The 25,843-nt window shown below is 43.1% G+C and overlaps 1 protein-coding gene across 1 annotated transcript in view; it reads left to right on the top strand.

Annotated features, from left to right (window-relative positions):
* LOC309568318 (cell adhesion molecule CEACAM10-like) overlaps positions 1–25,843 on the top strand; it is a gene marked incomplete at its 3' end in the record, with an annotated part of 155,539 nt that overhangs the window by 96,651 nt on the left and 33,045 nt on the right. Inside the window, exon 4 of the mRNA XM_082273982.1 lies at positions 17,433–17,741. Coding sequence (XP_082130108.1) covers positions 17,433–17,741 — 309 coding nt within the window. The remainder of the gene's footprint in view (positions 1–17,432; positions 17,742–25,843) is intronic.

Here is a 25,843-nt window from a genome sequence, read left to right as displayed (position 1 = left end):
TGGTTGTGCAGGGAAGGGATGGCTTGCCTGGAAAAGTAGTGGCGGCTGGGCACGACGTACTGTGGGACAGCCACCGACATAAGGTTTTTAAAACTGTGCGTCTCCACCAGACGGAATGACAGCATTTCAAAGGCCAATAATTTTGAAATGCTGGCATTCAGGGCCAGGGATCGCGGGTGGGTAGGGGGGTACTTCCTCTTCCTCTCAAGTGTTTGGGAGATGGAAAGCTGAACGCTTCCACGGGACATTGTGGAGATGGTTGTTGGTGACCCAGGTGGTGGTGTTGCTGACAGATCGTCTGTTTGCGGGGTGGCAGGTGCCGGTATCACTACAGATGTGGCTGGAGCGGCCGAGACTGCAGCAGAAGAGGAAGCAGGATGAGCCAGAGACGTTTCTTGGTTTTGAAGGTGTGTACTCCACTGCAGCTCGTGCTTTGCACTTAGATGCCTGATCATGCAGGTTGTGCTCAGGTTGAGAAGGTTCATGCCTCGCTTCAAGCTCTGATTGCACAGGGTGCAAACCACTCGTGTCCTGTCATCAGCACATTTTCTAAAGAACTTCCACGCTAGAGAACTCCTTTGAGCTGACTTTGGTGCGCTCGTTCCCTTGCTGCGTTGGGCAGTAGCGGGCGTAGTGTCTAGGGCACGGCCGCTCCGCTTCTGCACCCTGCTCCCTCTTCTGCTGTGCTGGTGGCTCTGTGCGACCACCGCCTCTTCCTCCAAACTACTCAGTTCACCTGCATGACGTTCATTCCATGTGGGGTCGAGGACCTCATCGTCCTCCACATCATCTTCCACCCAGTCTTCACCCCTGCCCTCCTTGTCGGTCTCCACAATGCTGAACGCCGCAGCAGTTGGCACCTGCGTTTCGTCATCATCGGAGACGTGCTGCGATGATCCTTGCATGTACTCATCTTGAGAAATAAGTGGTTGGGCATCGCTGCACTCAATCTCTTCCACTTCTGGGGCAGGGCTAGGTGGATGGCCCTGGGAAACCCTGCTGACAGAGTCCTCAAAAAGAATAAGAGACTGCTGTATGGCTTGGGGCTCAGACTGCTGGCCTGATTTGCAAGGGGGTGAGGTGAAAGACGGTTGGACATTGGCTGCAGGTGCCAACTCTGACCTTTCTGCAGTAGACTGGGTGGGAGACAATGTGAAGGAACTGGAGGCACTGTCAGCAGCAAACCAATCTACTATCGCCTCAACTTGTTCTGGCCTCATCACTTCTAGGGGCGTTTGATGCCCTACCAAATACTGATGCAGGTTCTGTCGCCTACTCACACTTGAGGAAGGTGTTTCACTTGTGCGTGTAGCTGGCACAGATCGACCATGTCCTCTCCTTGCAACAGGAGCTCTACCAGCAGCACCACGACCCAGGCCACGGCCCTTATTTGACGGTCTCCTCATATTTCTGTAATTTAAGATCTTGCCCTAGAAAGGTTTTTATTGAATAGCGGAATAGAAAATATGATCCAAAAAAAGTGTATGTATATCACACGTACACAACCACACTAGGCCCCAATTACTATTGTTTGTACCCCTAAAAGGCTAGATGAGGAGTAGGGGGAGTATGGAACAGGCAGCACCCTCAAACCTTCAGAAGTATGAGATGAACCCCAACAACTTGGAAAGGTGGATCTCTCTCACACGTACCGACACAGACTATCCCGCAATTCAATTGATCCTCAAAGGTTTTTATTGAATAGCGGAATAGGAAATATGATCAAAAAAAGTGTATGTATCTCGCACGTACACAACCACACTAGGCCCCAATTACTATTGTTTGTACCCCTAAAAGGCTAGATGAGGAGTAGGGGGGGTATGGAACAGGCAGCACCCTCAAACCTTCAGAAGTATGAGATGAACCCCAACAACTTGGAAAGGTGGATCTCTCTCACACGTACCGACACAGACTATCCCGCAATTCAATTGATCCTCAAAGGTTTTTATTGAATAGCGGAATAGGAAATATGATCAAAAAAAGTGTATGTATCTCGCACGTACACAACCACACTAGGCCCCAATTACTATTGTTTGTACCCCTAAAAGGCTAGATGAGGAGTAGGGGGGGTATGGAACAGGCAGCACCCTCAAACCTTCAGAAGTATGAGATGAACCCCAACAACTTGGAAAGGTGGATCTCTCTCACACGTACCGACACAGACTATCCCGCAATTCAATTGATCCTCAAAGGTTTTTATTGAATAGCGGAATAGGAAATATGATCAAAAAAAGTGTATGTATCTCGCACGTACACAACCACACTAGGCCCCAATTACTATTGTTTGTACCCCTAAAAGGCTAGATGAGGAGTAGGGGGGGTATGGAACAGGCAGCACCCTCAAACCTTCAGAAGTATGAGATGAACCCCAACAACTTGGAAAGGTGGATCTCTCTCACACGTACCGACACAGACTATCCCGCAATTCAATTGATCCTCAAAGGTTTTTATTGAATAGCGGAATAGGAAATATGATCAAAAAAAGTGTATGTATCTCGCACGTACACAACCACACTAGGCCCCAATTACTATTGTTTGTACCCCTAAAAGGCTAGATGAGGAGTAGGGGGAGTATGGAACAGGCAGCACCCTCAAACCTTCAGAAGTATGAGATGAACCCCAACAACTTGGAAAGGTGGATCTCTCTCACACGTACCGACACAGACTATCCCGCAATTCAATTGATCCTCAAAGGTTTTTATTGAATAGCGGAATAGGAAATATGATCAAAAAAAGTGTATGTATCTCGCACGTACACAACCACACTAGGCCCCAATTACTATTGTTTGTACCCCTAAAAGGCTAGATGAGGAGTAGGGGGGGTATGGAACAGGCAGCACCCTCAAACCTTCAGAAGTATGAGATGAACCCCAACAACTTGGAAAGGTGGATCTCTCTCACACGTACCGACACAGACTATCCCGCAATTCAATTGATCCTCAAAGGTTTTTATTGAATAGCGGAATAGGAAATATGATCAAAAAAAGTGTATGTATCTCGCACGTACACAACCACACTAGGCCCCAATTACTATTGTTTGTACCCCTAAAAGGCTAGATGAGGAGTAGGGGGGGTATGGAACAGGCAGCACCCTCAAACCTTCAGAAGTATGAGATGAACCCCAACAACTTGGAAAGGTGGATCTCTCTCACACGTACCGACACAGACTATCCCGCAATTCAATTGATCCTCAAAGGTTTTTATTGAATAGCGGAATAGGAAATATGATCAAAAAAAGTGTATGTATCTCGCACGTACACAACCACACTAGGCCCCAATTACTATTGTTTGTACCCCTAAAAGGCTAGATGAGGAGTAGGGGGGGTATGGAACAGGCAGCACCCTCAAACCTTCAGAAGTATGAGATGAACCCCAACAACTTGGAAAGGTGGATCTCTCTCACACGTACCGACACAGACTATCCCGCAATTCAATTGATCCTCAAAGGTTTTTATTGAATAGCGGAATAGGAAATATGATCAAAAAAAGTGTATGTATCTCGCACGTACACAACCACACTAGGCCCCAATTACTATTGTTTGTACCCCTAAAAGGCTAGATGAGGAGTAGGGGGGGTATGGAACAGGCAGCACCCTCAAACCTTCAGAAGTATGAGATGAACCCCAACAACTTGGAAAGGTGGATCTCTCTCACACGTACCGACACAGACTATCCCGCAATTCAATTGATCCTCAAAGGTTTTTATTGAATAGCGGAATAGGAAATATGATCAAAAAAAGTGTATGTATCTCGCACGTACACAACCACACTAGGCCCCAATTACTATTGTTTGTACCCCTAAAAGGCTAGATGAGGAGTAGGGGGGGTATGGAACAGGCAGCACCCTCAAACCTTCAGAAGTATGAGATGAACCCCAACAACTTGGAAAGGTGGATCTCTCTCACACGTACCGACACAGACTATCCCGCAATTCAATTGATCCTCAAAGGTTTTTATTGAATAGCGGAATAGGAAATATGATCAAAAAAAGTGTATGTATCTCGCACGTACACAACCACACTAGGCCCCAATTACTATTGTTTGTACCCCTAAAAGGCTAGATGAGGAGTAGGGGGGGTATGGAACAGGCAGCACCCTCAAACCTTCAGAAGTATGAGATGAACCCCAACAACTTGGAAAGGTGGATCTCTCTCACACGTACCGACACAGACTATCCCGCAATTCAATTGATCCTCAAAGGTTTTTATTGAATAGCGGAATAGGAAATATGATCAAAAAAAGTGTATGTATCTCGCACGTACACAACCACACTAGGCCCCAATTACTATTGTTTGTACCCCTAAAAGGCTAGATGAGGAGTAGGGGGGGTATGGAACAGGCAGCACCCTCAAACCTTCAGAAGTATGAGATGAACCCCAACAACTTGGAAAGGTGGATCTCTCTCACACGTACCGACACAGACTATCCCGCAATTCAATTGATCCTCAAAGGTTTTTATTGAATAGCGGAATAGGAAATATGATCAAAAAAAGTGTATGTATCTCGCACGTACACAACCACACTAGGCCCCAATTACTATTGTTTGTACCCCTAAAAGGCTAGATGAGGAGTAGGGGGGGTATGGAACAGGCAGCACCCTCAAACCTTCAGAAGTATGAGATGAACCCCAACAACTTGGAAAGGTGGATCTCTCTCACACGTACCGACACAGACTATCCCGCAATTCAATTGATCCTCAAAGGTTTTTATTGAATAGCGGAATAGGAAATATGATCAAAAAAAGTGTATGTATCTCGCACGTACACAACCACACTAGGCCCCAATTACTATTGTTTGTACCCCTAAAAGGCTAGATGAGGAGTAGGGGGGGTATGGAACAGGCAGCACCCTCAAACCTTCAGAAGTATGAGATGAACCCCAACAACTTGGAAAGGTGGATCTCTCTCACACGTACCGACACAGACTATCCCGCAATTCAATTGATCCTCAAAGGTTTTTATTGAATAGCGGAATAGGAAATATGATCAAAAAAAGTGTATGTATCTCGCACGTACACAACCACACTAGGCCCCAATTACTATTGTTTGTACCCCTAAAAGGCTAGATGAGGAGTAGGGGGGGTATGGAACAGGCAGCACCCTCAAACCTTCAGAAGTATGAGATGAACCCCAACAACTTGGAAAGGTGGATCTCTCTCACACGTACCGACACAGACTATCCCGCAATTCAATTGATCCTCAAAGGTTTTTATTGAATAGCGGAATAGGAAATATGATCAAAAAAAGTGTATGTATCTCGCACGTACACAACCACACTAGGCCCCAATTACTATTGTTTGTACCCCTAAAAGGCTAGATGAGGAGTAGGGGGGGTATGGAACAGGCAGCACCCTCAAACCTTCAGAAGTATGAGATGAACCCCAACAACTTGGAAAGGTGGATCTCTCTCACACGTACCGACACAGACTATCCCGCAATTCAATTGATCCTCAAAGGTTTTTATTGAATAGCGGAATAGGAAATATGATCAAAAAAAGTGTATGTATCTCGCACGTACACAACCACACTAGGCCCCAATTACTATTGTTTGTACCCCTAAAAGGCTAGATGAGGAGTAGGGGGGGTATGGAACAGGCAGCACCCTCAAACCTTCAGAAGTATGAGATGAACCCCAACAACTTGGAAAGGTGGATCTCTCTCACACGTACCGACACAGACTATCCCGCAATTCAATTGATCCTCAAAGGTTTTTATTGAATAGCGGAATAGGAAATATGATCAAAAAAAGTGTATGTATCTCGCACGTACACAACCACACTAGGCCCCAATTACTATTGTTTGTACCCCTAAAAGGCTAGATGAGGAGTAGGGGGGGTATGGAACAGGCAGCACCCTCAAACCTTCAGAAGTATGAGATGAACCCCAACAACTTGGAAAGGTGGATCTCTCTCACACGTACCAACACAGACTATCCCCCAATTTAACTGATCCCCAAAGGTTTTTGATTAAATAGCGGAATAGAAAATATGATCCCAAAAAAGTGTATGTATATCACACGTACACAACCACACTAGGCCCCAATTACTATTGTTTGTACCCCTAAAAGGCTAGGAGTAGGGGGAGTATGGAACAGGCAGCACCCTCAAACCTTCAGAAGTATGAGATGAACCCCAACAACTTGGAAAGGTGGATCTCTCTCACACGTACCAACACAGACTATCCCCCAATTTAACTGATCCCCAAAGGTTTTTGATTAAATAGCGGAATAGAAAATATGATCCCAAAAAAGTGTATGTATATCACACGTACACAACCACACTAGGCCCCAATTACTATTGTTTGTACCCCTAAAAGGCTAGGAGTAGGGGGAGTATGGAACAGGCAGCACCCTCAAACCTTCAGAAGTATGAGATGAACCTCAACAACTTGGAAAGGTGGATCTCTCTCACACGTACCAACACAGACTATCCCCCAATTTAACTGATCCCCAAAGGTTTTTGATTAAATAGCGGAATAGAAAATATGATCCCAAAAAAGTGTATGTATATCACACGTACACAACCACACTAGGCCCCAATTACTATTGTTTGTACCCCTAAAAGGCTAGGAGTAGGGGGAGTATGGAACAGGCAGCACCCTCAAACCTTCAGAAGTATGAGATGAACCCCAACAACTTGGAAAGGTGGATCTCTCTCACACGTACCAACACAGACTATCCCCCAATTTAACTGATCCCCAAAGGTTTTTGATTAAATAGCGGAATAGAAAATATGATCCCAAAAAAGTGTATGTATATCACACGTACACAACCACACTAGGCCCCAATTACTATTGTTTGTACCCCTAAAAGGCTAGGAGTAGGGGGAGTATGGAACAGGCAGCACCCTCAAACCTTCAGAAGTATGAGATGAACCCCAACAACTTGGAAAGGTGGATCTCTCTCACACGTACCAACACAGACTATCCCCCAATTTAACTGATCCCCAAAGGTTTTTGATTAAATAGCGGAATAGAAAATATGATCCCAAAAAAGTGTATGTATATCACACGTACACAACCACACTAGGCCCCAATTACTATTGTTTGTACCCCTAAAAGGCTAGGAGTAGGGGGAGTATGGAACAGGCAGCACCCTCAAACCTTCAGAAGTATGAGATGAACCCCAACAACTTGGAAAGGTGGATCTCTCTCACACGTACCAACACAGACTATCCCCCAATTTAACTGATCCCCAAAGGTTTTTGATTAAATAGCGGAATAGAAAATATGATCCCAAAAAAGTGTATGTATATCACACGTACACAACCACACTAGGCCCCAATTACTATTGTTTGTACCCCTAAAAGGCTAGGAGTAGGGGGAGTATGGAACAGGCAGCACCCTCAAACCTTCAGAAGTATGAGATGAACCCCAACAACTTGGAAAGGTGGATCTCTCTCACACGTACCAACACAGACTATCCCCCAATTTAACTGATCCCCAAAGGTTTTTGATTAAATAGCGGAATAGAAAATATGATCCCAAAAAAGTGTATGTATATCACACGTACACAACCACACTAGGCCCCAATTACTATTGTTTGTACCCCTAAAAGGCTAGGAGTAGGGGGAGTATGGAACAGGCAGCACCCTCAAACCTTCAGAAGTATGAGATGAACCCCAACAACTTGGAAAGGTGGATCTCTCTCACACGTACCAACACAGACTATCCCCCAATTTAACTGATCCCCAAAGGTTTTTGATTAAATAGCGGAATAGAAAATATGATCCCAAAAAAGTGTATGTATATCACACGTACACAACCACACTAGGCCCCAATTACTATTGTTTGTACCCCTAAAAGGCTAGGAGTAGGGGGAGTATGGAACAGGCAGCACCCTCAAACCTTCAGAAGTATGAGATGAACCCCAACAACTTGGAAAGGTGGATCTCTCTCACACGTACCAACACAGACTATCCCCCAATTTAACTGATCCCCAAAGGTTTTTGATTAAATAGCGGAATAGAAAATATGATCCCAAAAAAGTGTATGTATATCACACGTACACAACCACACTAGGCCCCAATTACTATTGTTTGTACCCCTAAAAGGCTAGGAGTAGGGGGAGTATGGAACAGGCAGCACCCTCAAACCTTCAGAAGTATGAGATGAACCTCAACAACTTGGAAAGGTGGATCTCTCTCACACGTACCAACACAGACTATCCCCCAATTTAACTGATCCCCAAAGGTTTTTGATTAAATAGCGGAATAGAAAATATGATCCCAAAAAAGTGTATGTATATCACACGTACACAACCACACTAGGCCCCAATTACTATTGTTTGTACCCCTAAAAGGCTAGGAGTAGGGGGAGTATGGAACAGGCAGCACCCTCAAACCTTCAGAAGTATGAGATGAACCCCAACAACTTGGAAAGGTGGATCTCTCTCACACGTACCAACACAGACTATCCCCCAATTTAACTGATCCCCAAAGGTTTTTGATTAAATAGCGGAATAGAAAATATGATCCCAAAAAAGTGTATGTATATCACACGTACACAACCACACTAGGCCCCAATTACTATTGTTTGTACCCCTAAAAGGCTAGGAGTAGGGGGAGTATGGAACAGGCAGCACCCTCAAACCTTCAGAAGTATGAGATGAACCCCAACAACTTGGAAAGGTGGATCTCTCTCACACGTACCAACACAGACTATCCCCCAATTTAACTGATCCCCAAAGGTTTTTGATTAAATAGCGGAATAGAAAATATGATCCCAAAAAAGTGTATGTATATCACACGTACACAACCACACTAGGCCCCAATTACTATTGTTTGTACCCCTAAAAGGCTAGATGAGGAGTAGGGGGAGTATGGAACAGGCAGCACCCTCAAACCTTCAGTATGAGATTGTGTTCACTGTACCCCACAAAGATTGAGTTCACTGCACCCCACAATGATTGTGTTCACTGCACCCCACAATGATTGTGTTCACTGCACCCCACAAAGATTGTGTTCACTGCACCTCACAAAGATTGTGTTCACTGTACCCCCCAAAGATTGTGTTCACTGCACCCCACAAAGATTCTGTTCACTGTACCCCACAAAGATTGTGTTCACTGCACCCCAAAAAGATTGTGTTCACTGCACCCCAAAAAGGATGTTGTTCACTGCACCCCAAAAAGGATGTTGTTCACTCCACCCCAAAAAGATTGTGTTCACTGCACCCCACAAAGATTGTGTTCACTGCACCCCAAAAAGATTGTGTTCACTGCACCCCAAAAATGATTTTGTTCACTGCACCCCAAAAAGGATTTTGTTCACTGCACCCCAAAAAGGATGTTGTTCACTCCACCCCAAAAAGATTGTGTTCACTGCACCCCAAAAAGATTGTGTTCACTGCACCCCACAAAGGATTTTGTTCACTGCACCCCAAAAAGATTGTGTTCACTGCACCCCAAAAAGGATGTTGTTCACTGCACCCCAAAAAGGATTTTGTTCACTGCACCCCAAAAAGATTGTGTTCACTGCACCCCACAAAGGATTTTGTTCACTGCACCCCACAAAGATTGTGTTCACTGCACACCAAAAAGGATTGTGTTCACTGCACCCCAAAAAGATTTTGTTCACTGCACCCCAAAAAGATTGTGTTCACTGCAGCCCAAAAAGATTGTGTTCACTGCAGCCCAAAAAGATTGTGTTCACTGCAGCCCAAAAAGATTGTGTTCACTGCAGCCCAAAAAGATTGTGTTCACTGCAGCCCAAAAAGATTGTGTTCACTGCAGCTCACACACAGAAAAATGGATGTGGATCACTGACACCTGCCTATCTCCAATCCCACACCACACAGCAATATCGATTGTAGTTTGTAGAACACAGTTTCCCTAAAATTCAGCAGACTCTGTCCCTAACAGGATTGAGAAGAGATCGTAGATCAGGATTGAGTGCAGACCCCACCCCCCACACAGCAATATCGATTGTAGTTTGTAGAAGACACTGACCCTATATAATTCAGCAGACTCTATCCCTAAAATGCCTACAACTCGCCCTGCCTAAACACTCCGACCTGTCCCTCAATTCTATCCGGACACAAATGGTTTTTTCCTGCCTATCTTTCCCTAATCAGCAGCCAGCACGTTGATGTGTGCTCTGTCCCTGAATCTAAGCAGCATAATGACGCCGCTGCGGCTGCCTCGAACTTATAAAGACTTGGTCACATGCTTCAGACGGCCAATCACAGCTACTGAGACATTTGCAGGCATGGCTGGGATGGCTTAAGGCACACCAGTTAAACGATTGTTGATTGGCTGTTGAAAGCCCGCCATGAAAAGAGCGCCAAAGCATGCAAAACCCGGAAATAAAACGACCGAACACGGATTTTTACCCGAACATACAGTAAAGTGTCCGTGTCCGTGTTCGGGTACAAAAAATCCAATTATTCGGTACGAACACGAATAATACAGTCCGTGTTCGCTCAACACTAGTAGTAATCAATAGATTACTGTCACTTACAAAAAACACAAGACACAAAACCGCTGTGTTAGCAGAGTCAGGCCTGATCCCTGCTAGCATTAGCAGTTTTTTTGGTAGCGCTTGAAATAGTCTTCGACAACCAGGTGCTTTTATTACCTGTGAGTCGCATCACTGTACGGGTAAATTTAGTTACCAAAATGTCTAAACGTTCGTACAGTGATGAAGCTATTTACAGTATAATGTCCATGTCAGGTGAGAGCGATGGGGAAGCCTCACCGGCAGAATCAGGGTCATTATACGAACCAGATGACAGCAGCGGCTCCCTGACAGACAGCTCCGACGACAGATGGGTCCCTGTTAGACCCAGGCGTACCCGACCCCATTCTGGTGTTGTTGAAATGCAGGAATCGCAGGGTGCTCGTATGGAGCAGAGTGTGGGTACTAGTGCCGCTCATCCTTCTGGCGACCTGGCAAGCGCCAGCGGCCTAGTACAACCTGGACCTAGTACAACCAGCACTGCAGTAAGACCTGGTGACGTGGCGAGTCCCCTAAGTGCAGTTGAAGCTGGTGCGGTGGCTAGCACAAGTAGTGGCCCGCAGCCACCGCGTATTCGAAGACAGGCCCGTAGAGCCCATAGTGCCCTCCCTGATGCGCTGGCATATCCCAATTGGCAACCCACTGATTCTACAGCGCCAGTACTTCCCCCATTCACCGCCCAACCTGGAATCCACGTGGAGACAGCTGGTTTTACGCCCCTGAACTTTTTTGAGCTGTTCTTCACGGAAGATCTTTTCAGATCTATTGTGGATCAATCAAATTTATATGCTCAACAATTTATCGCCGCCAACCCAAATTCGCACCTTGCCAGACGATTCGGCTGGAATCCTATAACGGTTTCCGAATTTAAGATCTTTCTGGGCCTTTCCCTCCACATGGGCATAACTAAACAAAGTGAATTGCGGCTATATTGGTCCACTAGCCCAGCTCACCATATGCGCATGTACTCTGCCTCCATGTCCAGGGGGAGATACGAGCAAATTCTGCGATTTATGCATTTCAGCGACAATGAAATCTGTCGTCCTCGGGGAGACCCTGCATACGATCGGCTCCACAAAATTCGGCCCCTCATAGACCACTTCAATCAGCGGTTTGCAGCCTTGTTTACCCCCGAACAAGTTGTCTGCATTGACGAGTCCCTGATTAAATTTACTGGCCGTCTTGCTATCAAACAGTACCTCCCCAGCAAGCGTGCCAGATACTGGGTCAAGTTGTATAAGCTCTGTGACAGGGCCACAGGCTATACAGTTAATTTCCGTGTCTATGAGGGAAAAGATAGCACTGTGGAGCCCCCGAACTGCCCAGACTACATAGGGAGCAGCGGTAAGATTGTTTGGGACTTGGTGTCACCCTTATCCGGAAAGGGGTACCATTTGTACGTGGACAATTTTTACACAAGCGTGCCACTATTTAGTCACCTGCTTGATTTACAAATTGGCGCATGTGGCACCGTGCGACCTAATCGCCGGGGCTTCCCCCAACGGCTTGTTAATTCCCGTCTTAGTCGGGGGGCGAGAGCCTGCTTGAAAACGGACAAATTACTTGCGGTGAAGTGGAAGGATACACGGGATGTTTATGTTCTGTCCTCCCTTCACGCAGACACGACAGTCCAAATCCCTACGGCAACTGGCGTTATGGAGAAACCCCTCTGTGTCCACGAATATAACCTTAACATGGGAGGGGTGGACCTTAACGACCAGCTTTTGGCGCCGTATTTAGTTGCCCGTAAAGCCAGACGCTGGTACAAAAAAGTGTCTGTTTACCTTTTCCAATTGGCTATGCTGAACGCCTTTGTCCTATACAAGGCGTCAGGACGAACTGGACCCTTCCGGGAATTCCAGGAAGCGGTCATCCTTGCCTACCTGTACCCAGGAGGCATGCCTGCCCAACTTCCCCTTCCAGATGCAGTGAGCCGGCTGCATGAGAGGCATTTTCCTTATGCCCTCCCGAGTACCCCTACCCAAATACGACCCCAAAGACGATGTCGTGTCTGTAGCAGGCGCGGATTTAGGCGTGACACCCGTTATTATTGTCCCAAATGTCCTGACCATCCTGGTCTCTGCATCGGGGAATGTTTTGAGCGCTACCATACACTAGTGGAGTATTAGTGTAGGGTACAGCACGACACAGTGTAGGGCACATAAACACAGGGTCTCGAAGGATGTTGGATGTCCATCGACATTTTGAGAGACCCAAGCTGGAAGAGAAGATCGCAGAAGATCGCACTCCCTCCCAAATCAAGAAATAAAGGAACAGTTAGAAAGTAAAATAAAAGGATCCAAAAACTGTTGTGGTGTCAGTAATTTTATATGTCCTTCTACTCCTTCCTACTATACTTTTTTCAATGTCCTTTGTTTGTTTTTTCATTCTTTTGTGACCTGTTTCTCTTGCAGGTAATTGTCGGCTACCACGCATTGATTTTATATATTCTGACACAAACAGCGTTTGCGCTCAGCATATATGGATACCTTTGCTGATAGCAGCTGTGGTGATTTTCTGATTTCAGCACTGCAGTTAAAATCTTATTTTGGTATACGTGGATAGCGCCGTGTATACCCATCATTAAATTCAGTGGGTGGTTGTTTGGGCGGTTAATGATGAGAATCCAAAAACTTTTGTTGTGTCAGTCATTTTATATGTCCTACTCTTCCTAATGTACTTTTTTTAATGTACTTTGTTTGTTTTTTCATTCTTTTGTGACCTGTTTCTCTTGCAGGTCCCTCGTCGGCTACCACGCATTGATTTTATAAAATTCTGACACAAACAGTGTTTGCGCTCAGCATATATGGATACCTTTGCTGATAGCAGCTGTGGTGATTTTCTGATTTCAGCACTGCAGTTAAAATCCTATTTTGGTATACGTGGATAGTGTCGTGTATACCCATCATTAAATTCAGTGGGTGGTTGTTTGGGCGGTTAATGATGAGTAATACTACGCATTATTCCTGTGCTGATTTCTGATAGGTTCTCTTTTTTTCCGTTCAGCCCACAGGCTGCATGAAAAAAAAAAAACCTATATGCCAAACAAGGACCAGCAATGTACTGGTACGTTGCTGGACTTTGAGTGGTTGTACCAGGATGATGCCTGCAGATTTAGGCATCATCTTGGTATCGTTTTTTACAGCCAGCGGTCGGCTAACATGTAAAAGCAATCCTAGCAGGTAATTGGCCGCTAGACTGCTTTTACATGCAGTGGGAGGGGTCTCCCCCCCCCCCACCACCGCCTTCCGAAGCCTTCCGTGGTTTTTCTCGGGCTCTCCTGTCCCACCGGTTAACCCGAGAGTGCAGCCGGTGGTTCAGTTATCTAACCATAGAGCTAATTGAAGATTAGAATGGCTCCAATCATCTCTATGGCCTAAGATGCCGGAGGCTACGAGCATTTCATGACTTCTTTTTCGCCAGAAATAAACAGGGCCATTGGGAAATTGGGAAAGTATTTTATCACACCAATTTTGGCGTGGTCAGATACATTAAGGTCAGAGGAGAGATCTAGAGTATAAAAGACCCCAATTTTTTTAAAAAAGAGTACCTGTCACTACCGATTGCTATCATAGGGGATATCTAAATTCACTGTGATAACAATAAAAATGATTTAAAAAAAAAAATTTAAAGGAAAGGTGTCAAAATAACATAAAAAAGCAAAAAAAAAAAAAAAATTGAGCCCCCCCCCTTTCCCCCCGTGCTTGCACGCAATGGCACACGCAAGCGTTGGTCTAGTGTCATATGTAAACCGCAATTTCAGCATGCATGTGAGGTATCGCCGCGATCGCCAGATCGAGTGCAGTAATTTTTGCAGTAGACCTCCTCTGTAAGTCTAAAGTGGTAACCTGTAGAGACTTTTAAAGTTTTTAAAAATGTACGTACGTTGTTGCCGCTGCGCAGGCGTGCGCAATTTTTAAAGCATGTCATGTCAGGTGTCTATGAACTCGGCATAAGATCATCTTTTAAATTTTACCAAAAAAATTGGAATTATATAGTGTATTTGTGAAATAAATTAAAAAAAAATGTATTTTTTTCGCAAAAATTGCGTTTGGAAAATCTGTGCGCAAATACCGTGTGACAAAAAAATTTGCAACATCCCCCATTTTATTCTATAGGGCCTCTGCTTTAAAGAAATATATAATGTTTGGGGGTTCAAAGTAATTTTCTAGTAAAAAAAATATATTTTTTCATGTAAACAAAAAGGCACAGAAAAGGCTTGGTTTTCAAGTGGTTAGAAGAGTGGGTGATGTGTGGATAAGATTGAGCATAAAATGCCGGGACAGTTCAAACACCCCCCAAATGACCCCTTTTTGAAAAGTAGACACCCAAAGCTATTTGCTGAGAGGCATGGTGAGTCCATGGAATATTTTATATTTTGCTACAAGTGTCGGGAAAATTATTATTTCTTTTTTTTTTGTTGTTTTTTTACAGAAAGTTGTCACTAAATGATATATTGCTCACACATGCCATGTGTATATGTGAAATGACACCCCAAAATACATTCTGCTGCTTCTCCTGAGTACAGGGATACCCCATGTGTGAGACTTTTTGGCAGCGTAGCTGTGTACGCGCCCCCGAAAACCAATCCACATCTTCAGGTTTTCTAATGGCGTAAATTGCTGATTTTACCCCTGACTACCTGTCACAGTTTCAGAGGCCCTGAAATTTCAAGATAGCACAAAACCCCCCCAAATGACCCCATTTTGCAAAGTAGACACTCCAAGCTATTGGCTGAGAAGCATGGTGAGTCCATGGAATAGTTTATATTTTGCCACAAGTTTCGGGAAAATAATTTTTTTTTTTTTTTTAACACAAAGTTGTCAGTAAATGATATAATGCTCACGCATGCCATGGGTATATGTGAAATGACACCCCAAAATACATTCTGCTGCTTCTCCTGAGTACAGGGATACCCCATGTGTGAGACTTTTTTGCAGTCTAGCCGAGTACAGGACCCCGAAAACCAACCTCCACTTTCAGGCTTTCCAAGGGCGTAAATTGTTGATTTCACTCCTGACTACCTATCACAGTTTCGGAGGCCCTAAAATTCCAAGATAGCACAAAACCCCCCCAAATGACCCAATTTTGCAAAGTAGACACTCCAATCTATTTGCTGAGAGGCATGGTGAGTATTTTGCAGCTCTCATTTTTTTTGGAAAATGAAGAAAAAACAGGAAAATGCATTTTTTTTCCTCTTTTTTCAATTTCCAAAACTTTGTGACAAAAAGTGAGATCTGCAAAACACTCAACATGCCTCTCTGCAAATAGCTCAGGGTGTCTACTTTCCAATAGTAATGTAAAGATGTTAACCGCGCTAAAGGAAAAGTACAGTGAAACAGCAGCAACTTCTAGTGTGACCACACCCTGTAGAATATTGTAATAATAAGTCGCGCTATAATATGATCAATGGAGATGTAAAGTCCATACAGTCCAAACATAAAGAAAAGATGTGATCCGGAACCAGGAACCCCAAAGGGTATAAGCTTACCAGATTGAGGTAAGGTAAAGGCGGTTTCCTTGGATAAGCTTGTCACCTTGATAGTAGATCCAGGTCCACGTGAACAGTTAGCTCAATGGTCACAGGATCATGGAAGTAAAGGTAAAAGCGCAATAGCGTAAAACCTTACAAACTAATTTGATTAAACACCCCAGTGTTCGTGAAAAATGAATACTATTGTGTAAAAGAATAAACCTCCACCAATAAAATTGTTCACTGATGACAGTGAATAAAAAACGTGCAAAAATTGAAATAATGATGGGTACCCCTTACCAAAGGTGATAGAGGTATAAACCAAATATAAAACGTGTTGTAGCTGAAGTCGCCTCTTACCGGACAACTTTAAACAGAAGGCAAAAAAGTGTGAGATTTGCGTGTTGAACCACCACCTTTATGGCTAGATTCGCCTCTTACCATATGGAATAAGGATTATAGCAAAACATGCAGATCACAATTCAGTGTGAACCCAGAGCCAATGATGAAATAAACCAATAGGGGTCGCCTCTTACCAGATACAGGTAATGTTAAGCCTGTATGGTGATCCAGCATCCAAGGACCCGACTCTCAAACTGGGGTGCTGATTTCCTCAAAAGGCGGAGGTATTGTCAGTGTTCACCCACGTAAAGAAAAGAGAGGCTCCCATAGCGTAAAACCATTAAAATTTATTCACAAAATAAAATCAAAAAACTTATGCTGGATCACCATACAGGCTTAACATTACCTGTATCTGGTAAGAGGCGACCCCTATTGGTTTATTTCATCATTGGCTCTGGGTTCACACTGAATTGTGATCTGCATGTTTTGCTATAATCCTTATTCCATATGGTAAGAGGCGAATCTAGCCATAAAGGTGGTGGTTCAACACGCAAATCTCACACTTTTTTGCCTTCTGTTTAAAGTTGTCCGGTAAGAGGCGACTTCAGCTACAACACGTTTTATATTTGGTTTATACCTCTATCACCTTTGGTAAGGGGTACCCATCATTATTTCAATTTTTGCACGTTTTTTATTCACTGTCATCAGTGAACAATTTTATTGGTGGAGGTTTATTCTTTTACACAATAGTATTCATTTTTCACGAACACTGGGGTGTTTAATCAAATTAGTTTGTAAGGTTTTACGCTATTGCGCTTTTACCTTTACTTCCATGATCCTGTGACCATTGAGCTAACTGTTCACGTGGACCTGGATCTACTATCAAGGTGACAAGCTTATCCAAGGAAACCGCCTTTACCTTACCTCAATCTGGTAAGCTTATACCCTTTGGGGTTCCTGGTTCCGGATCACATCTTTTCTTTATGTTTGGACTGTATGGACTTTACATCTCCATTGATCATATTATAGCGCGACTTATTATTACAATATTCTACAGGGTGTGGTCACACTAGAAGTTGCTGCTGTTTCACTGTACTTTTCCTTTAGCGCGGTTAACATCTTTACATTACTATTTTTTTCTTGACCTTTTAACTGCTGCTTTAGGTTATATCCATATTGCAATGGATATTTTTGATTATCGAGCTTCTAGGCTGCTCAATACAGATGGAGTCTTTGAGGTCCTCTCTACTGAGGAAACGGATGTGAGTGGGCTCTTCATGAGGCTTAAGAACTTACTCATATCGGAAATTCATACACAATGGGACATAGCTTTCTTGGACACCTACATCAAGAAGACTATGGTCCCTAGGAGCCTCAGGTGGGAAGTGTGTCCCCAAGCCGGAGAGGTTGAGTTGGAGGACTGGTATAAATACTTCAATGAGGCAGGGGTGAGCTTCTTGCGTTTCTTGTCAGGTAGGAAAAGTGCCAAACTTTCCAGACTCGATGACGAAATCAAACTGGTCAAAGAGAAACTAGCACCCTATAAGGAAAGTGAAGAGTACAAATCTTCCTCAGCTGATCTCTTAAAAAATCTTGAAAAGGAAGAGAGAGATCAGAAAATCAAGAAGCGCAAGAAGTTCAATAGAGATCTCCAGGACTACCATTCTGGCGGTGTTTTTGATTGGCAAAAGCGGCTATTGGCAGAATTAAGTTCTGAGGAAGAGGTCATGGAGATCTCCACAGCTCAAACTAATAGAGCGGTATCAATCCCCTTACAACCAGTAAATAATACTAAAAAACCACAAAAGAAGGGCCCTCATCAAAATATGAGACGTTCTTCATATAAATCACCACATAGGGGATCAAACCCTAAAAAGGGTAAACAACCCTATAATCAATCTAAACCCAATGGTGCATATAATAACCAAGGTCATAATGCCAATTGGCAACAAGGTGGGAGAAATCAACCTAATGCTCCTAATCACCATCAAGGGAACTATACACATACTCCTGGTTACCCTAATACCCCACAATGGAGAAGGGGACCTTATAACCATCCAGAACCACCTTATTATTATAGGGATCATAGTTCGGATTATGGTTATCAACGTCCTCCTTATAATAGATATGACCATAGCCCCTCTAGACCTGACACTCATTGGTATGATCCACCTGCAGGACCAGGTAGGGGCCCAACGAGGGAGCCTTATTGGCAAAATAGATCTGATACCAGACAGGACAATCATCAGTACAATGTCCCAGTGGAAAATAGATTCTACCCTTTAAAAGATAATGAGGGTCCTAACAATAATCAACCCCTCTCCAATCAGAGTGCATCCCAGTGCCTGAGAGAGATAGTTTCTGATAATGCAACTTCTCAGAATTCTGCTGGTCAGAATTATCCGGGTTGGGTTTTTCCCAGGGCCACGCAAGGAACCAAGCGCCCCGCCGAGCCTCAAGAGGAAGCAGAGGAGGTAGGCGCATCAAACTTTAAAAAAAGTAAAAACCTAGCAGGAGCGGGGGTGTTTAATTTAAGCAAGGTCGTATTATCAGATTCTGAGAAACGTTTATTGGATAAGGGCCTGAAATATGCTCCTCCGAAGCGTTTAGACAAGTTTCATACATATATGGATATCCATAAATTTGTAAGGAAACTAAACATTAAAAGATACATATTGAGTAATCCTGTAAAAGATAATCGTTTAGTTAGCTCTGAAATTCAACACTCCGGGCTTTCTAATGCTTCACTATTCAATCCACCGGGATCCCTAGCCCCATCACTGAGGGTATTTAGGGATGTGTTATTAAGAGATCTAGATAAGATCAAACCACACAACTCCTCCTTGTCTGCTGACCTACAAAAGGGATTAGATTCCTTGTGTGAAAATAAGGATCTGGTCATTAGGCCAGCAGATAAAGGGGGTGGGATCGCTGTACTCGATCGTAGCGACTATAATCAAGAGATGCAACGCATTTTAGGAGATAGTCAAACCTATGTCCCACTTTCTAAAGACCCTAAAGTCTCTTACAAAAAGACTCTTGAGGGTATTATAACGAGGGGTTATGATCAAAATATCATAAATAAAAAAGAAAAGGCGTTTCTGATCCCCAAGTGCCCTCGCACTCCGGTTATATATTATTTACCCAAATTGCATAAGAGTCTAACTTCCCCCCCGGGTCGTCCCATTGTCAGTGGCATCGACTCTGTGACGTCCCGGGTGGGGAAGTATATTGACTCTTACCTACAGCCATTGGTGCAAACCACACCTTCATACATTAAAGACACGAGACATGTCATTGGCCTTCTGACAGGTTTAACTCCTAGTGACCACCTTTGGATGGTCACCGCCGATGTCTCCTCTCTTTACACAATTATCCCACACAATATGGGGTTGAACGCGGTCAATATGTATCTTAATAGAGATTCTGATTTACCATCAATTCAGATATCCTTTATTATGGAGCTACTTGAGTTCGCCACTCACCATAATTATTTTTGGTATAATGGGCAGTTTTATCGCCAGGTCACTGGGGTGGCCATGGGCGCTAAATATGCCCCGTCTCTCGCCAATTTGTTTATGGCCCAGTGGGAGGAGGGCGTCATCTATGCCCATCGCAGGCCGCAAATACTGCTTTGGGCTAGGTATATAGATGACGTGCTCCTCCTCTGGGATGGCCACCACAGTGACCTGATATCCTTCTTGGAGTATTTGAATTCCAATGATCGGGGTATCCAGTTGAATTATGAGTGTAGCCAGTCCACTATTCATTTTCTTGATCTCACCATAAGTATTAAAGATGGACAATTTTCTACATCTACATACTTCAAAACTACCGACAGGAATTCATACATTCCTGTCGATAGCTGTCATTACGCACCTTGGCTGAGGGCTATACCCAAAGGCCAATACCTCCGTATTAGGCGTAACTGTAGTGAATTCCATGAGTTTCAAGCTCAGGCCCGTATTCTTACTGAGAGGTTTCTCGATAAGGGTTATAGTGAGGAATTCCTCAACGAAACACTTATGGAGGTTAGCCAATTGGATAGAACCCAATTACTGAACAATGAGTCTAAAACGGATAGAAAAAACTCTTCTTATAATTTACCTTTTGTTACTTCCTTTTCAAGTCAGCATATGACTATTAAAAATATTGTCAATCGTCACTGGCACATCCTTGGTAATGATCCAGTCCTGGGTAGTACTCTGTCGGATAAACCACGGGTGGTATTTAAAGGAGCTCCAACTTTGAGAGATAAAGTGGCACCCAACATTTTGGAACCACCAGCTCCCAGACCTACTTTTTTAAGTCAGCTGACTGGGTTTTATAAATGTAATAGGTGCCGTGTTTGTTCTTTCAGCTCTAACAAATGCAGATCAATTAAAGAATTTACGTCCACAGCTACAGGTAGAGTTCACGCTATCAAGCCATTCATTTCCTGCATGACCACTGGCATTGTCTACATGCTCCAGTGCCCATGCGGGCTTCAATATATAGGACGAACTAAAAGACCATTACAAGTAAGACTTAATGAACATATATCAAATATACTCAAAGGTTTTCCTAAGCATTCAGTGTCCAAACACTATGCCCTTGTCCATGATAAAAATCCCAGGAATACCTTATTCCTAGGGATAGACAAATTTGTACCCCATTGGAGGGGTGAACCCCTAGTTAGAGGTATCTCAAAACTAGAGATGAACTGGATTCATCGAGCCAAAACATATGTTCCCTTTGGACTCAATGTAGATATCGAAATAAATGCTTTCATAGATAACGCCTAAATTTAACATTACCCTTTATTCCCTCTTTTTCAATTATATTTTTATGTATTTATCAAAATCAATTTATTATTTATTATTGATTTTTTATCTAAGCATACTATCTGAATGTCAATACAATTGGACAACACCAACCAGCTATATTTGACATGTGTGTGACAGTTATTATAATTGTCAATATTATGTCGGGCCCTATTATTAAATAAGGGGCTGATTGAGTTGGATATAACAATATCTATGAATGAAAGGATTTTTTTGTTTACATCATTAATCCTTTGATATATAGCCTTCCTCCCTCTTTAATTATGATGGTCTGGATAGGTGCTGTCCAGTTGTAATCAATATGCTATTAAAATCTGTAATATCCTTAAATATCCACTAGATGGTGCCTTCATTGACCCATTCTAGGTGGATATGACGAATATCTGTTTGCTAATTTTTGTTTTATAATTTGAGCACAAAATTTAGTTGCCTTGTATGATGTTCTTCTGTATAAACCCTTTGTCGTCGCTATTTGCGGGTAGATATGGGGGTTATCGTTCCGGTTATGAACTCCCCCACTTAAGATGGCGGAATGATCCTCACCCTCTTCCGGTCAATAGAGATGATATCCTTAAATATCCACTAGATGGTGCCTTTATTGACCTATTCTAGGCGGATATGACGATTATTTGTTTGTTAATTTTACCCTATATCCTAAGTACAAAATATGGTTGTTTTGCGTGATGCTCCTTTCTATTTTGTATATGTATAAACCCTTTGTTGTTGCTATTGGCGGGTTGATGTGCGGGTTACCCTTCTGGTTATAAATTCCCCCACTCAAGATGGCGGAATGATCCTCACCCTCTTCCGGTCATTTAGCTCAAATAGATGGCGTCAGTACGCCGTCCGCACCTTTGAAAACGTCATCTGTGACGAAACGTCGTCGGGTCACGGCGTACTGACGTCATCGGATTGCGACCGGAGAGTGCGGGCGAGCGAAGCCGTCCGGCCGGCGGCTGACATACATTGCTCCTCATTCCTGGTCTTGCTGTAAGTTTTTTGATTTTATTTTGTGAATAAATTTTAATGGTTTTACGCTATGGGAGCCTCTCTTTTCTTTACGTGGGTGAACACTGACAATACCTCCGCCTTTTGAGGAAATCAGCACCCCAGTTTGAGAGTCGGGTCCTTGGATGCTGGATCACCATACAGGCTTAACATTACCTGTATCTGGTAAGAGGCGACCCCTATTGGTTTATTTCATCATTGGCTCTGGGTTCACACTGAATTGTGATCTGCATGTTTTGCTATAATCCTTATTCCATATGGTAAGAGGCGAATCTAGCCATAAAGGTGGTGGTTCAACACGCAAATCTCACACTTTTTTGCCTTCTGTTTAAAGTTGTCCGGTAAGAGGCGACTTCAGCTACAACACGTTTTATATTTGGTTTATACCTCTATCACCTTTGGTAAGGGGTACCCATCATTATTTCAATTTTTGCACGTTTTTTATTCACTGTCATCAGTGAACAATTTTATTGGTGGAGGTTTATTCTTTTACACAATAGTATTCATTTTTCACGAACACTGGGGTGTTTAATCAAATTAGTTTGTAAGGTTTTACGCTATTGCGCTTTTACCTTTACTTCCATGATCCTGTGACCATTGAGCTAACTGTTCACGTGGACCTGGATCTACTATCAAGGTGACAAGCTTATCCAAGGAAACCGCCTTTACCTTACCTCAATCTGGTAAGCTTATACCCTTTGGGGTTCCTGGTTCCGGATCACATCTTTTCTTTATGTTTGGACTGTATGGACTTTATGTCTACTTTCCAAAATGGGGTCATTTGGGGGGGTTTTGTGCTATCTTGGAATTTTAGGGCCTCCGAAACTGTGATAGGTAGTCAGGAGTGAAATCAACAATTTACGCCCCTTGGAAAGCCTGAAAGTGGAGGTTGGTTTTCGGGGTCCTGTACTCGGCTAGACTGCAAAAAAGTCTCACACATGGGGTATCCCTGTACTCAGGAGAAGCAGCAGAATGTATTTTGGGGTGTCATTTCACATATACCCATGGCATGTGTGAGCAATATATCATTTACTGACAGCTTTGTGTAAAAAAAAAAAAAATATATATATATATATATATTTCCCGGAACTTGTGGCAAAATATAAAATATTCCATGGACTCACCATGCCTCTCAGCAAACAGCTTGGGGTGTCTACTTTCCAAAATGGGGTCATTTGGGGGGGTTTTGTGCTATCTTGGAATTTTAGGGCCTCCGAAACTGTGATAGGTAGTCAGGAGTGAAATCAACAATTTACGCCTTTGGAAAGCCTGAAAGTGGAGGTTGGTTTTCGGGGTCCTGTACTCGGCTAGACTGCAAAAAAGTCTCACACATGGGGTATCCCTGTACTCAGGAGAAGCAGCAGAATGTATTTTGGGGTGTCATTTCACATATACCCATGGCATGTGTGAGCAATATATCATTTACTGACAGCTTTGTGTAAAAAAAAAAAAAATATATATATATATATATATATTTCCCGGAACTTGTGGCAAAATATAAAATATTCCATGGACTCACCATGCCTCTCAGCAAACAGCTTGGGGTGTCTACTTTCCAAAATGGGGTCATTTGGGGGGGTTTTGTGCTATCTTGGAATTTTAGGGCCTCCGAAACTGTGATAGGTAGTCAGGAGTGAAATCAACAATTTACGCCTTTGGAAAGCCTGAAAGTGGAGGTTGGTTTTCGGGGTCCTGTACTCGGCTAGACTGCAAAAAAGTCTCACACATGGGGTATCCCTGTACTCAGGAGAAGCAGCAGAATGTATTTTGGGGTGTCATTTCACATATACCCATGGCATGTGTGAGCAATATATCATTTACTGACAGCTTTGTGTAAAAAAAAAAAATATATATATATATATATATATATTTCCCGGAACTTGTGGCAAAATATAAAATATTCCATGGACTCACCATGCCTCTCAGCAAATAGCTTGGGGTGTCTACTTTCCAAAATGGGGTCATTTGGGGGGGTTTTGTGCTATCTTGGAATTTTAGGGCCTCCGAAACTGCGACAGGTAGTGCAGAGGTGACATGAACAATTTACGCCATTAGAAAACCTGAGAGTGTTGATTGGTTTTCGCGGTCCTGTACACAGCTAGGCTCCCAAAAAGTCTCACACATGGGGCATCCCCATACTCAGGAGAAGCGGCAGAATGTATTTTGGGGTGTCATTCCACATATACCCATGTCATGTGTGAGAAATTTATCTTTTAGTGACAACGTTGTGTAAAAAAAAAAAATTAAAAAAAAAAATTGTAATTTTCCCGAAACTTGTGGCAAAATATAAAATATTCCATGGACTCACCATGCCTCTCAGCAAACAGCTTGGGGTGTCTACTTTCCAAAATGGGGTCATTTGGGGGGGTTTTGTGGCATCTTGACATTTCAGGGCCTCCTAAACCGTTATAGGTAGTGAGAAAATGCAATGAAAAATGTACGCCCTTTGAAATTCTGATGGTGGTGATTTGTTTTCCGGCTCCCGTACACAGCTACGCTCCCAAAAAGTCTCACATATGTGGTATCCCTGTACTCAGGAGAAGCAGCAGAATATATTTTGGGGTGTAATTACACATATACCCATGGCATGTGTGAGCAATATATCATTTCAATGACAACTTTGTGTAAAAAAAAAAAAAAAAAATTTTTTTAGTCATTTTTCAAACACCTGTGACAAAAAAATAAAATATTCAATGAGCTCAACATGCCTCTCAGAACATTCCTTAGGATGTCTACTTTCCAAAAAGTGGTAGTTTGGGGGGGTTTTGTACTGCCCCGCCATTTTAGCACTTCATGAAATGAGATAGGCAGTCAGAAATTAAAGCTTCGTAAATTTCAGTATTTACACCATAGTTTGTAGACGCTATAACTTTTGCGCAAACCAATAAAAATACGCTCATTGATTTTTTTTTTGTCAAAGACATGTAGCTAAATATATTTTGGCCAAAAAAAATGACATAAATTGAGTATATTGGATATTTTTTAAAAGACAAAGTTGAAAATGTCATTTTTTTGCAAAATTTTCGCTCTTTTTTTATTAATATCGCAAAAAATAAAAAGCGCAGAGGTGATCAAATGCCACCAAAAGAAAGCTCTGTTTGTGGGAAAAAAAGGACGTAAATTTCGTTTAGGTACAGCATTGCATGACCGAGCAATTATCAGTTAAAGTCACGAAGTGCCAAGTTGAAAAAAGGGGTCTGGTCCTTTAGCAGCCAAATCCTCCAGGGCTTAAGTGGTTAAAATGGCACTTTCCAGGCCTTGAAAAGTGTTGGAAAATTAACTTAACCCAAAAGTTTAGGAAAAGTCATGGAAATTATTTGTTGCATGTGCAGAAAAGAGAAAGGCGCCACTCAGTGGAGCATGTAAATTTATTGACACGTATTATAATTAAGAAATTACATATAGGTGGAGGCCAGCCTGGGACAAACGCTGCGGACCCAGAAGGACGCCGATCTGATAGACGCTGAACACCTCCATGTAATTTCTTAATTATAATGTGTCAATAAAATTATTTACATGCTCCACTGAGTGGCGCCTTTCTCTCTTTTCTGCCTGTTTGTGGGAGTGTTGCTTCGGCCTAACAAAGAGCTGCCCTCGATTTAAGAGCCACATTTGTGCATCTGTGCAATCCATCCAGTCCCGCTGCACCATGCATCCATCCAGTCCTGCTGCATCATGACTGCCTGAACTGAAGCTTTATCCCCAAGCAGGGAGCGCCCATCAAATCTTTTTCTTTCTCCAGTA

The sequence above is a fragment of the Pelophylax lessonae genome (assembly GCF_965119305.1).
Source record: "Pelophylax lessonae genome assembly, chromosome: 12".
Lineage (NCBI taxonomy): Eukaryota > Metazoa > Chordata > Amphibia > Anura > Ranidae > Pelophylax > Pelophylax lessonae.
Note: the sequence above shows the minus strand (reverse complement) of the source record. Positions and strands in the feature narration are given on the sequence as shown.